This window comes from Trachemys scripta, chromosome 1, assembly GCF_013100865.1.
Source record: "Trachemys scripta elegans isolate TJP31775 chromosome 1, CAS_Tse_1.0, whole genome shotgun sequence".
NCBI classification, from domain to species: Eukaryota; Metazoa; Chordata; order Testudines; family Emydidae; genus Trachemys; species Trachemys scripta.
Genome location: NC_048298.1, coordinates 334,969,545 through 334,982,924, shown reverse-complemented (window position 1 = coordinate 334,982,924; position 13,380 = coordinate 334,969,545). Strand labels below are relative to the sequence as shown.

Here is a 13,380-nt window from a genome sequence, read left to right as displayed (position 1 = left end):
TTGTCTCCAGTGATGAAGGAGGCACCGGGGACAGGCGTCATGGGGTGACGGAAAAGTAACAGCTGGTCCAAGCATCAATGCTGAAGAGATGCATTCCTATTGGCTGAAGTGCCAAGCGCGTCTAAGGCAACCGCAAGCCAGCCTAGTCAGCCAAGTGCTATTGGTTAGGAACAGGCTGGCTTCTGGCTGAACGCCTATAAATAGAGGGAGTCTTCTGGGATATTCACAGACAGCCCTGTTGCTACCCAAACTGGCCCCCTCCCATGCCACCACAAACAGAGGTATTAGAGTCTTAGTTACCCCTCGTATTATGGCCTGTATTGCAGATAACAGCTAGATCTCAGTGTGCTGTACAAAGGGGGACACGATATTTTTATCTCCATTTGACAGATGGGGAAACCGAGGCACAGGGTGGGAAGCAACTTGCCCAAGGTCACACAGCCGGCCAGTGGCAGAGCTGGGAACTGAGCCCAGGTCTCCCGAGTCTCAGTCCAGTGCCTTATCTACAGAGAGGACCAGGCCATTCCTAGCACAGTTTGGCTAATACCTCAGAAACCACCTAAGTAAGCATCCAAGACAATTATACAGGACACTGAGGCTAGAATAGCCCGAGATTCCAGCCACCAGGCATTGGGGACAGAGCGTTCCCAGCAAAGGGGCCTTACCTGCAGAACTCCTTTCCACAAGAGATTGGAACCCGATGGGGTGGGGGCGGGGCGGGGGCGGGGGGAGAAAAGCACACACTTGGATGAAGCCTTCTCCAGGACTGATGCTCCAGGGATTCAGAGGAAAGCCAACCACAACCCACCCTTCTCCCTCAGCCTGTGTTACTTGGGCAGCCGTGCATTGCTGTGCCTATGTCAGGCAATGCAACAAATCCAGGCGCTGCAAAGTCACACACCTGGGGAGAGGGGATTCAAACTCTGCTCCTTCAGCACCAAAAAATGCAGGCAGCAGCTGTGTGAGCTACAAGAAATATCCCCTGACTGGGGGCAGCAGTAGGTACCAGACCATCTTTGCAGCTCAGACACTGGAAGGCAACCCTGATTCACACGTATTACAGCCAAGAAAAGAGGTTTTCAGCCTGCAGAGGCTCTAGTGATGTGGGGGGTTGTGAGTTATGGCCAGCACCAGTGTCACAAGTCATAGCACTATCCGCCCCCTTCCCCCTCAAGGCCCCAGGCTGGAGAACTTTCTTCAGGCAAGGAGGACTGGATGGGCCCCCCCCATCACAGCATTGCTGCCATTCCCCTACTGGCCAGAGGGGGTCACTACAGAGCAGCTAGAAACACGCTTCTTTCCCTGCCCAGAGAGAAGGACTGGGACAGGATCTCAAACCCAAGCCTCTTACAAGATCCCAGGTCTGAATCTCTACCTGAGAGGAGGCCAGATCCGATTGTCTCAGAGCAGAGCAAGCTCGCGCCAGAGAAGCAGAGCTCAGGCCCATTCTCCGGGGGGCTGGTTGTACAGCTTCATTCTGGCTTGTGTCTGGCAGCTCTGGACTCTTAGCAGCTGTGTCTATTCACAGTGCCACTGGGGTACGGTTCTTGAATACTGATTAACTAAGCATGGGGGGGGGGGGGAGGGAGGGGAAGATAAAGATGATCTTGGGACCAGCCTTGGAATCGCATGGAGACTCCTGGCATTTCTGGTGCAGCCTGGCTGTGCAAAACAGCATGGGAGCGGGGGCGGCAGCGAAGCCCTCCTGTAACCAACCCGCGTGCTGCAAACACACTTGTTCTCATATGCACCCAGAGGGGAACCAGACCGGAGCCTGGCTTCTTAGCTCCAAACACTCAGACTTCTACCACTTGATTTAAGAGCTCCCTAAGCTACCAGCAGATCCCCTCTCCGGGCCAGTCACTAAAGGGCAACATCTCTCTCCCAACACAGTCCTTAACTAACCCTAGCCCTGTTCTCACTGAGAAATTCCAGAAGTGCCTCCCATCATCGATCCAGCACCGGTGAAAAGGCTTGTGCGTCCAGGGAGCAGAAGGTTTTATTACTGTGTTGCCTGGACCCACAGACACCTGTGGCTGGGTTTACACTAGAGAATGGGACTGGGGGGGGGGGGGGCTCTCTGCACAGCTATAGCCTGCAGGAAAGGAACTAGATTGACTTCAGAGGAAATGAATTGGCTACTGGCACTGAAATCAAGAGGGAAACAAAACAAAAAGAGCGAGGAGAGAAGAGAAACTGAATTCCATCCGCCTCTAGCCTCCGGCCGGCAAGGCAAAGGGTCTGGAAGGAGGGCAAAGGAAGGGAGTTAGATTCCTCTCTGGGATCCAGCACCACACTAGGGTCGAGTCACATGCCAAAAGGATACAGCGAGAGCTGCTGGAACACTAGAGGATGGGCCCCGGATGGAGTGGAGGAACTAGACACCAGCCTACCTGGCTTCCTGGGCAAACCGCACTGCTAGCAGGGTCCTGGCCAATGCCTTCCCCACTCATTTCCCTTCCCACTAGCCAAAATCTGATTGTCAGCAGGACGCTGCCTCATTGCTGTGACATCCACGTCAAGTCTGACTGCAGCTCCCCCAGGGCAGGATGATCCAGGCACCGGGACAGAGGCCCCTCTCTCCTGGTGTCACCTCTGGGAGTAGTTAATGCTGCCAGCTGTGGGGAGGCAGCGGTCTAGACACGGGAGGAGCAGCCACTTGCCCCAAGCCTGCAGGATCTCATTAACAATGACAATTTTGCCTGCCTGCACTTCCCCCTTTGGGCCACTAGAGGCTGCTGCGCTACACACACTGCAGTCAGCAGCGGTACCAGGTGTCCTGAGCTGCCCCCACACCCAGCCCACCCTGAGCTTGCAGCAGGGGCCTCCACCCTGGTGCAGGAAGTGAATGGAGGCGGCAGCTCAAGGCAGCTCCTTCCCGGTTGTGGCAGGGGCAGCTGCTGGAGCCTGCACAGGGCAGCGGGATGGAGCTGGGGCATTGTCCAGGGACCCCAGGCCCACATTGGCATGCGCTGGAGGCTGCATTTGCAACCTGTAAATCACCCCACCCCATGTGCACACAGAGGGGTCTAGTAGGGAGAGTTCAAATGACAACCCCTCCCCCGCCCAACTCCCCCCATCAAACATAAGGATTTCGTTTAAATCTCCTGCCATTTAAGCCAACCTCACATTTCTGGAGGTTGGGGGGGGGGGGGGGGGAGAGACACAGAAGCTCGTGAGTCAGTCTCACGCTGACCGTGATGGCCCATCCCTCTCCCAAGGATGGCGAGCCCTTGGGCAGCGCTGTTCAGTCCTCGCCCGTGTAACTGCAGAGGCGTCTGGCAGCCTCTCCTGCAGCAGCTCCTGCCCTTGAGGTAACCTGCTGAACACTGCTTTGTTCCCTGTGGCAGCTGAACAACTCGCAGGCACCGACGCGGGAGCTCAGGGACTCTCAGGCTGGGGGCGACCCCTCCCCTGGCTCCTCCACATCAGCCCATCCCTCCCCTGCTGCAGTCAGGGGCTCTTCTCAGTACACCGCCAGAGGGAGGGGATCTGCCCTCAGTGCTGGGAATGAGGCACCCTTGGGGGGGAACCCCACACTCCACGACACGTGGGGCATGGAAGGGGTTAGTTGAGAAGGATTGACAGGGCAAGGCCTACTCCAGAGGTACTGCATTGTTAGAGAGTGGATCCTGCTGGACCACCCAGGAGACGTTCCACCAGGGAGGGAGCATGGACTGGTGGTCAGAGCAGGGGGCAGTGGGTCTGGCAAGCCCACCGCTGCCACCACTCATACTGCACCGCACCTCAGCTGTACGTCGGAGGATAATACCAGCTGCCTGGGAGATGTGAGAATTCACAGCTGTAAAACGCTTTGAGATCCTTGGGCGAGAGAGACACTATGGGCCAGACCCTCGCTGGGGTAAACAGGGCTTGGCTCATTGATTGGATGAGGGCTCTCCTGATTCACACCTGCTGGGGCTCTGGTCCACGAAGTGCAGAGCGTTAGCGGCTAGACGCGAGGCGATGCAGCCACTCAGCCGCTGCCAGGACTGTGCGCTCTGCCAGGGAGAAGTTGGCTTTCCAGGTGCTCTTTGGGCACCCTCGCTAGCCTGTGTCCACAGCGCTCGCCATTGCCCCAGCGGGTGCAACCTCCACTTCAGCCCCTCCCTCCCGTGCTCCGTCCCAGCTCCATGGCAAGGAAGAGCGCACGGAGACAGGGCACATCTCTACAGGAGGGGTGAACTGATCAGTCCTGCTATGGGCAGGGTGGGACTGACGGGGTGACCTCCCTTCCCCTCTAGCCAGGGCCGGCTCTAGGCACCAGCAAAGCAAGCACGTGCTTGGGGCGGCCCAGTTCCAGGGGCAGCATTCCGGCCATCTTTTTTGCTTGGGCAGTTGCGCTCTCTGAGCTTGGGGCAGCAAAAAACCTAGAGCCGGCCCTGCCTTTAGCCACAGGAGAGGGAGTTTGTTTAGAGCGTGAAGAGCCAAAAGCAGACAAAGAAACAAACCCGGAGCCCCTCCCAGAGGCGAGAGCTGGTGACTAAGATGTTTATCACACAACATCTTTAAAAGAAACTCTACAATTCACTCCTCCCCTTCCCCCCAGTCGATCCTTGCACCCCGGTGGGCAGGAGCTCCTGGGCAACTGCTTGCAGCCTGCCTAGAGGCTAGAGCAGGGGTCGGCAACTGTTCAGAAGCGGTGTGCCGAGTCTTCATTTATTCACTGGAATTTAAGGTTTCGCGTGCCAGTCATACATTAACGTTTTTAGAATGTCTCTTTCTACAAGTCTATAATATACAACTAAACTATTGTTGTATGTAAAGTAAATACGGTTTTTAAAATGTTTAAGAAGCTTCATTTAAAATTCAATTAAAATGCAGAGCCCCCCAGACCAGTGGCCAGGACCCAGGCAATGAGAGTGCCACTGAAAATCAGCTCTCGTGCCGCCTTCAGCACGTGTGCCATAGGTTGCCTACCCCTGGACTAGAGCAAACGTTCTGGTAGGGTCAATGCACCCAGGCTGCCAGGCTTCCCAGCACACATCCACAGTGCCCACTCTGCCCCCACAGTGCCCATGGGCTGGGGACTCAGAGGCCAATCTCTCCCCTCTGCCAGGCTGGGGCAGGTCTAGTTCTTCCACATCATCTCAGGTATTTCCAGTGTGCCTGTCGCGCCACCCAAAGGGCGGGCACAGAGATGGGTGCCACACTCAGATCAGCCACAGTGGGACGCTAGAGAGGCAGTGGAGGTCTGGCATCTGGAGCTACAGTGCAGCAAGGCAACATAGTACCCTCCTACCTTTGGAGCGCCCCCTGCTGCCCCTAGTCGGTGCTAGGCATGAGCGCTCAAGCAGGGATTGAGGGGAGAGCGCGCAGAGCCCACCCCGCGGCCCTTACCGCCTCTCTCTGCCTTTGCCACGTCCTCGTCGCTCTCCTTGTGGGCCGTGCAGTGGTAGCCCTTCTTCTTCAGGAGGTTGCAGAAGAGGATGCCCAGCAGCCCCATGACGCAGAAGACCGGCACGATGGCCAGCACGGCGTACTGAGTGGTGTGTTCCTCCCGCTTCCCGTCCCGCGTGCCGTTGGATGCCGCCCTCTCGTCCCGTCTGTGCAGGGCCTCGACGTTCCTCGCCAGCCGGGTCAGCCACTGCTTCGCGCCTGGAGGGACGAGGGTTAGAAGAGAGCCTGTAGTGAAGGTGGCCTAGTAGCTCAAGCACTGGGGGGAGGGATAGCTCAGTGGTTTGAGCATTGGCCTGCTAAACCCAGGGTTGTGAGTTCAATCCTTGAGGGGGCCACTTAGGGATCTGGGGCAAAATCAGTACTTGGTCCTGCTAGTGAAGGCAGGGGGCTGGACTCGATGACCTTTCAAGGTCCCTTCCAGTTCTAGGAGATGGGATATCTCCATTAATTTAATTTAATTTAATTTAGATTGGCCACCAGGAGACCTGGGTTCTAGTCCTGGCTCTGCTGGGTGACCTTGTGCCTCAGTGTCCCCATCTGTAAAATAGGGATAATGCTACTTGCCTCCTTTGCAAAGAGCTAGGTACGTTTATTAGGAAGGAAGGAACACTCCTTTGCCAGGCAGTTATCGTAGGTGTCACTGCCTGATTGTCAGTGAAATGTTCGTTTTTTGGTTCACATTTCCTAGGGTTAGGCTGAGATTTCTGGAAATCTTGTCAGGTTTTTGGGGAGTTGGTTTCAGCTTTTCCTTGAAAACTGGGAAAAGACACAACCCAGTCTGGGGTAACTGAGGGGCCGTTCTGTGAGGGGCCTGTGACGCAGTTGGCACTCCATGCCCAGCCCCGGGTGCTGGAGAGCTGTCGCCCTGCAGCCGGGAGTGTCAGGCTAGCCTGGCCCCAGGTGAGTCCGCATGTGAATCACACTTTACAGACGGGGTTCGTTTCCTTCCAGCCAGCCCCACGTGACCCCCTGCAATGAACCCCGCACGCCCCCAGACCTGAACTCTGGCAGTCTCATCGCGGGTGGGGAGGGTCTGCCCCCGAGAAAGGAACTTGCACTGACTGCAGTGAGAGCCCTTGCAGGAGGATGTGGAGATGTCTAGCTAGCTAGCTCACCACCGAACACCTGGAATTGTGGCCCTGGTGTACGTGGGAGGCACACACACGCCTGGAATGCAACTGGGCAGATATGTGGTGCATGCACACCTGGCCCTGACTGTGCACACCGTGTAGACTTGGTGGTACAAACAGGCAATCCACATGACCAGACGTGTCTCTGCAGTTATGAGTTTTTACCATTATAGTTACCAGCCCCACTAACTAATCCCCATCTACATAAATTCCCCTTGCAGGTCCTGTCAGTCATGGTGTTCTCCCCTTTCCTGTCCCCAGCAGTGGCGTTGCTGCGCGCTGTGACAATAGCTGAGGCGCTGTGCCCTAGAAGTGGCTGCATTACAGGGATCTCCTGCTTTAACACGTTGTTTGTATTACAACAGCGCCTAGAGGCCAGAGCTTTGCTGGGCTAGGCCCTGTGCAAACTCTGAACATGAGACAATGCCTAGCCGAAGGAGCTCACATGGAGAGCTCTTTCTCTAACTCCAGAGGCGTTGGCAGCGTCGCTGCAGGTGAAGATCTGCACTTAAAGCTGGACTCCAATCCCGCCCCTTCACATGTCAATCAGGACAACCTGGAACAAGAGGTCTGCAGAAGAACAATTGGATTTGAGGCAGTTTCTCCTTTAGCGAATTCTGCATTGCACCCGCCAAAGTGCTTTAATGAAGCGTTGGCACAAAGAGTGCTTTATAAATACATTTCTGGGGAGGCATAAATCGCCGTGGGACTGAAATAGCTCGAAGAATGTGCAAGTCAAACTGAGCGACCGAGAGCATGCTGGAGTCCCTGCCATTCCCAGCTGCCAGGCAATTCTCAGAGCCAAGAAGTTGGGCTTTTTCCTATCCAAGTTGCCAACAGACAAGCTGCTGGCCAGGGCCAGCAGATCAGCAGACCACATCCGGGATCGGTGGGGATCTGCACTTGCACTGCTCTGGCTCTTGGGGGGATCCCACCTCAGTGGTGGTTTAGGTTTCAGATGCTCTTTTGTCCTGCTCTTTAAAACGCCTCAGTGCTTCTCTTTTCACTGATTGTGTGCGGTCACTTTCCTTGTTTTCCAGAGCAGGGGTGAGTGAAATAGCTCCTTAGTCTGCCTGTGCAGCTCAGAACGATCCCTGCTGCCTGAGAGGGCGGGACACGTGGTCATCTGCCCCTAAAGGAGGCTCCCCCCTTCTCTGGGAGATCATGGGCATTCTCCTTTCCCGGCAGCACACCTGGTCTCTGCTAGACAGGCAGAGAAAGGTATTACAGTCCAGATAGTACTGGTCCCCTGTCCGGATGGGTGCCCCCTTCTCTGACTCCCACCATTTCCAGCTGCGCCTGCTGGCCAACGTTCCCTCTAATTTTCTAGATCCATGGGCGGAATGAGTTTTGTTATATGCACCAATATGGAGGTGACGTGTAGTGGGGCGAGGGGTTTGGAGTGTGGGAGGGGACTCAGGGCTGGGGCAGAGGGTGAGGGCTCCAGCTGGGGGTGCAGGCTCTGGGGTGAGGGGTTTGGGGTGGTAGGGTGGGGCTGGGGCTGCGGTGCCTCTCCCCGCCACAGCCTGGCACGCTCCAACTTGCTCCCCGCCCACCCCCTACCTCTCTCCTCTCCAGGCCCCTTGATGGCCGCGCAGCTTAGAGGGAACTTAAGCTGCTGGGTCTGCGATTGCACAGCGGCAGGGCTGCCCTGGGTGATCACAGGTCCAGCAGGGCAGAGGACTGGCCATGCGTGTAGTGATTCGAATGCCGTCTCCCTGAACTGCACGGAGACAGTCTCAGTGGGCAGCAGAGGCTCCCAAAAGGAGCTAGTCCTCCCTTTTGGCCCTGACCCATGGTAACGCCGAGCGGGATGGCTGTGGTGTCCGTTCCCCTCTCACTGTTTACACTAACCTGGGCAGCCCGGCACGCCTTTGGGAGCAGAAGAGCATGGCAGGCATTCAGCTGTTGAGTCCGTCTCTCCTTCAGGGCTGTAAAACCTGCCAAGAGCAAAAGAGGTTAGCAAAGGACAGAACACAGATGAGGCCACGGCTGGCAGTTAAACAGCACACCGGTGTTCTCTGGGGACGGGGGCAGCTGCTACAAATTCCAGTTCAGACAAAGCCTGACTACAGTGGAAGCAGGTTACATTCCCTGCACGCCATAAGCTATTCGCTTTCTTTCCTACTCTGCACTGCTAAGCATCTGCCACATTCCACCCCAGAAGTGGCTGCATTTAGTGGTGGGGCAAAGCCATCTCTAGCTAGTTTATACAGTGCTTGGAGAGCATTTTCAGAGCAAAGTGCAAGACAGTTTCCCCCAGCAGGGAAAGGAAGGTGTATGCTCATCACCCCTTCACCAAATCTCTGACTCACTGGATTTGCATTGGCCAGACTCACCCGCTCTGGAGCTAGTCAGTAGCCCAGAGCAAGAGAGGACTAAACTAGTGAGTTTCTCTCCTCCCTCTTGCCTGAAGGATACCGGCTTGGAGGAGTTGAGCCAAGTGCCTTCGAGTGACTCACGCGAACACTCACAGGCAACCACCTTCCTGCTCAGCAGCTTGGATATTTGCTCTCCACGGTGCACTGAGGTTGCCGGGCAGCCAGAAGCGTTCCCACTTGACAGGGCTACGCCAGGCCTGCGAGCTGGTCTTCGATCTAGTAACACCCTGCAGACGGGCCCTCACTAACCACCCCTTATGCCCAACAGCTCAGAGCCAGATCCACAAAAGCTGCTGGATTTGGGCCCTGTCCACTGTAGCGTTTTGAAGTCCTTACATGCACGGTTACCCCCCGGGAGGCTGGCAAGAATTGGGACCCTCAATTTGCAGATGCCACCCAGCTCCGTGCATGGGCCCGACTCCCATCCCCACTGCACTGCCCACATGAGGGCAAGCCACAAAGCAAAGTTACCCTGGCATGCAGCCTCCACACCGGCTGTCTGCTGTGGCTGTCCCAGGGCTGGCGTGGACCCTCTTCCTGGCCTCACAGGTGGTCTGAGGCAAGCAGGGTGCTGTGCCGTGGCTGGCCGAGAAGGTGCCCGGAGAGCAGGCTCGACAGGTCACGCCTAGGCCTTGCCCAGAGCCGCACTTCTACAGGAGAGCAAATGGAGAGGGCGTCAGGAGAGGAGCTGGCACCGTTGGCCGCCCCTACGGCGCAGCAAGCTCCTCTCTGCGCCAACGGGTCTCTTCTGTGAGCTGCAGGGAGAGATCAGTCCCCATGGCCCGTTCCACCCACAGCCTCTCTGCTCAGGCTGCCAACCAGCGCCAACTGGGACTGAAGTGCTCCAGCAGCCCACCACACAGAGGTCGCCCATCGCCGACCCCTGGTTTGTACTGGGCTGGGTCTGAATCAGTGAAAGGGCTTTAATCTCCACCCCACCCTCCCAGGGCAATCTGCGGAGCCATGCGCTTCCTGACTTCATCAAGGGCTGGGCAGGACAGACACCCCCATCCCACCCCCAGGCAATACTGCTGCTCAAGCTACTGCCCTGCAGCCCCTTGCTAAGTAGGGGGTAGAATGGCTTACCCTATCCGGCTCCTCTCCGGGGGGACACTCCACACAGGGGGCACAGTCCCCTTCCACGGTCCAGTATTTCTGCGCCCCACATGCCAGCGCCCATGCCCGGTGCCGGCTCAAAAGCTGGAAAGAGACAAGGCAGCGATGGGAATCTGGGAGCGCTGCTGCTTCCCAACGCTCCCACCCCTTCTCCGGGGCTCACAGTCTGTGGGGACCAGCCTCCCACTGGGAGGAGGCACCATCCATGCACTGGGAGGAGATACCGTCACCATGGTCCTCTGCTGCTGCTTGGTGGCCCCAAGGCCCTCATCCAGAGAGTCTCCAAGAGCATTTTCTGCCTGCTAGGAGGAGCTGGCAGCAGCTGGCAAGGGAAGAGTCCAGGCAAGTCATTGCTAGTCCCTTTCCCACCTCCAGGCTGGGCAGGGCTTCCCCCTACACGACACCCATGCTTATAGGAAGGGTCTCCAGACAGGAGGCTCCCACTGCTTCCCTTTGGGAGTGGTTTACATCTCCAGGGCAGCCTGATGCCCATCAGGTACAGACGTGGGCCCCAGGTTGCTTCATCAGAGTCGCTTGCAGGGCGTCTCACTCGCCACAAATAATTGCTGGAGGGGGAGGACAGTTAGCTGGACAACATGGACCCAGGCAGGACCAGTCCCCCCCAGCCTGTGACCTCCACAGAGTACACGAGTAGCTTTGCCTTCAGGGCAGGCAGGTGAGCACAGCACATTGGGAGGGGCTGATGGACCTGCCCCCACGCTACAGAAGAGTTGGCTTGCCCAGGCCCATCACCCTGGTATCTGAGCACCTCCAGCCTGCCAGCTCAGCCCTCAGCAGGATTCCACTGGGACAAGTCTCTCCCTCAACCCCCCCACCCCCGGGGAGGGGGGCGGTGTCAATGGCACTCTGTCCTGCAGCAAGCCAGCAACAGCAACGCAAGCAGTGTCCCAGATACACAGCCAGCAACCCCTTCCCATAAGCACAACTGGGAGACAAGAGCCAGCCCAGCACCGCCTGCTTCCTGAGCTAAGTGGGGAAATGGTCCCGTTACTGTGGGGGCACTTTCCTGGCTTCTGCACTAACCCGGTGGCATTGGCTAGTGAAAGGATCCGAGTCCTCGCTCCCACTCTCTTTACCCAGAGGCCTGCCTGACCTCCAGGGCTCCTCTTCCTCCCTCCCGTGCATCAGAGTCCTTGTAACCCTGACGAGGCTGGGCCCACGACTCCTGGGGGGTTCGACCCCCAATCTAGGACAGGGGCTTGGGTGTCCCCACTCCAGGACACTCTCCACACCGGCCACTTCCCTGACCCACTGATCACTACATTAAGTTCAAACCAATTCTAATTTATTAAACAGCAACTATAAGAAAGATGGGGGAAAAGGTCAAAGGAACAGGGGCCCCGCCCTATGGGCATAGGGACCACCACAACCAGTGTCTCTGGGACATAAGGGAAGTTCACAGCCTGTTCCTCACACGGCCCAGGCAGGGGTCAGCACCACCATGTTGCGCAACGGACACTTGACAAAAATACCCGATTTAGTGACTTAACTCTGCCCTACCCTACTCTGCGTCAGGCAGCGCCAGCTCACACGGCGGGCGGGCCCTGGGCTCCCTCACTGGCCTGCCCATCGGGCTGACCTGGAATGTTGGCCTCTCCCCATTGGCCCTGAGGGTTGCCAGTCTCAGGATCCTGATTTTTCTTCATCCCTTCCCCTTTCTTTTTGTATTGGGAAAGGGTCAGCCAAAAACCCCAACAGCCCCCTTCCACTTCATCACCGCCACGCTGCCTCCCCAGGGGCGCTCAGGCAGGATGACAGCGGTAGGACCATGTAACACCCAGAGAGCCAGGGCAGGGGAGGGGAGATCTTTTATTGGACCAACTTCTGTTGGCGAGAGACGAGCTTTCGAGCCACGCAGAGCTGATCCTCAGGCTGGACAACAACAGGACAACAGAAGCTGGTCCAATAAAAGAAACCTCACCCACCGTGTCTCTCTAACATTACTCCTGGGGGATTCTGCATGACCGCGCACCCATGGAAAACACTCCCACCCCGCAGAATTCCCTGCAAGGGGTGGTGGTGGGGGGGGGAGATTACTATGGAAGATTACCCCCCAACCTCATTTCTGCAAGCGCAGAGCCGCCCAGCTGAAGGAGGCTGCGTCTCTGGCTCCGCTGACAATGCAGCTGAACGCAGCCTCCTGGGTCCTAGGGGCAGTCGTGTTCCCTTTCTGTGTGCTGGGAGCCTTCCTGTTTTCTGTGCAACAGAGTGCCCGCGGTGGGGCGGGGGAAATGTGGGAGTGAGGGGAGGGGGATAGGGGAATCATGGGGGGGAAGCAGGCATGCAGCGTCCACTCGGCAGCAGCTAAGGCTCCCCTGTTAAGTAGGCCCATCGAACCCTCACCTTGACAAGCCCTACCCCCTACACCTGAACCCCTCCAATGAGCCCCTCACACCCAGACCCCACCACCGAGCCCCATCTCCCCACACCCAGACCTCCCCCCCGCTGAGCCCCATTGCCCCTGCACCTGAGCCCCGTGCATCCAGATCTCCCACTGAGCTGCCCACACCCAGATGGCCCCACACAGAAACCTCTCACCCCACGCCTGGATTCCCCTCCCCCCCCCACTCCCCTCCTACTCCCCTCCACACTTGGATCCTGCTGGGCTGAGCCTGCCCAGCCACGCCTGGCGCAGAGGGACAGAACGCCAGCGTGTTCTGGGGCAGGCCCAGCCCTTGCACTGTGTCAGGGTCAGGTGCAGCCTCTCAGCCAAGTCCCTGTACTGGGGGAGGTGGGGGCTTCAGGGTGATCTCCCACCTCAATGCAGCCAGTGGCCTGTGCTCCCCACTGCCATGCTGGAGCCACATTTTATCGACAAAGTTTTGCAGAATTTTAAAATATTGTGCGCATCATTTTTAGGCGCAGAATTCCCTCAGGAGCAGAACATCCTGGGAATGACACAGCTTCAACTTGACTGCACACAGCCTACGCCACACAGTCCTGGGACTGGCTCTCTGCTCCCCTCTGCCCCCAGAGCTGGGCTTTGTAGATCAATCTCTGATAATTTTCATATGACTTTACATTGTGCCTCTTCATATAACCTTGTGGTGGGTCTACCCACGTGTGACCTCTGTTTTCATGGAACTTTGTATCAAAGCCTCATTTAGAAACTTTGCATTGCCCTTGGTATAATATTATAGCCCCTAAGGATAGAATAAGATAGAAGAAAAATTTCTGTTTGCTAGCAGTAGAACAAGAGCTCTCCCCCCTCCCCCACTCTTAATCAATTGCCCTGTTGAATGAATGAGGTGTGGATGAGCAAGGTATGGAAGGCAGCACCTCCAGACAGCCTCAACTGTTGGAGAGGGGCTGGGAGCCAGACCCAAGGACAA

At 57.0% G+C, this 13,380-nt stretch overlaps 1 protein-coding gene across 1 annotated transcript in view; it reads right to left on the bottom strand.

Annotated features, from left to right (window-relative positions):
• RELT (RELT TNF receptor) overlaps window positions 1-10,260 on the bottom strand; it is a 28,673-nt gene extending 18,413 nt beyond the window's left edge. The window contains exons 1-5 of the mRNA XM_034779874.1: window positions 10,252-10,260; window positions 9,998-10,174; window positions 9,383-9,561; window positions 8,385-8,470; window positions 5,341-5,598 (exon numbers count right to left, since the gene is read on the bottom strand). Coding sequence (XP_034635765.1) covers window positions 5,341-5,598; window positions 8,385-8,470; window positions 9,383-9,561; window positions 9,998-10,174; window positions 10,252-10,260 — 709 coding nt within the window. The remainder of the gene's footprint in view (window positions 1-5,340; window positions 5,599-8,384; window positions 8,471-9,382; window positions 9,562-9,997; window positions 10,175-10,251) is intronic.
• Window positions 10,261-13,380: the final 3,120 nt, after the last annotated feature.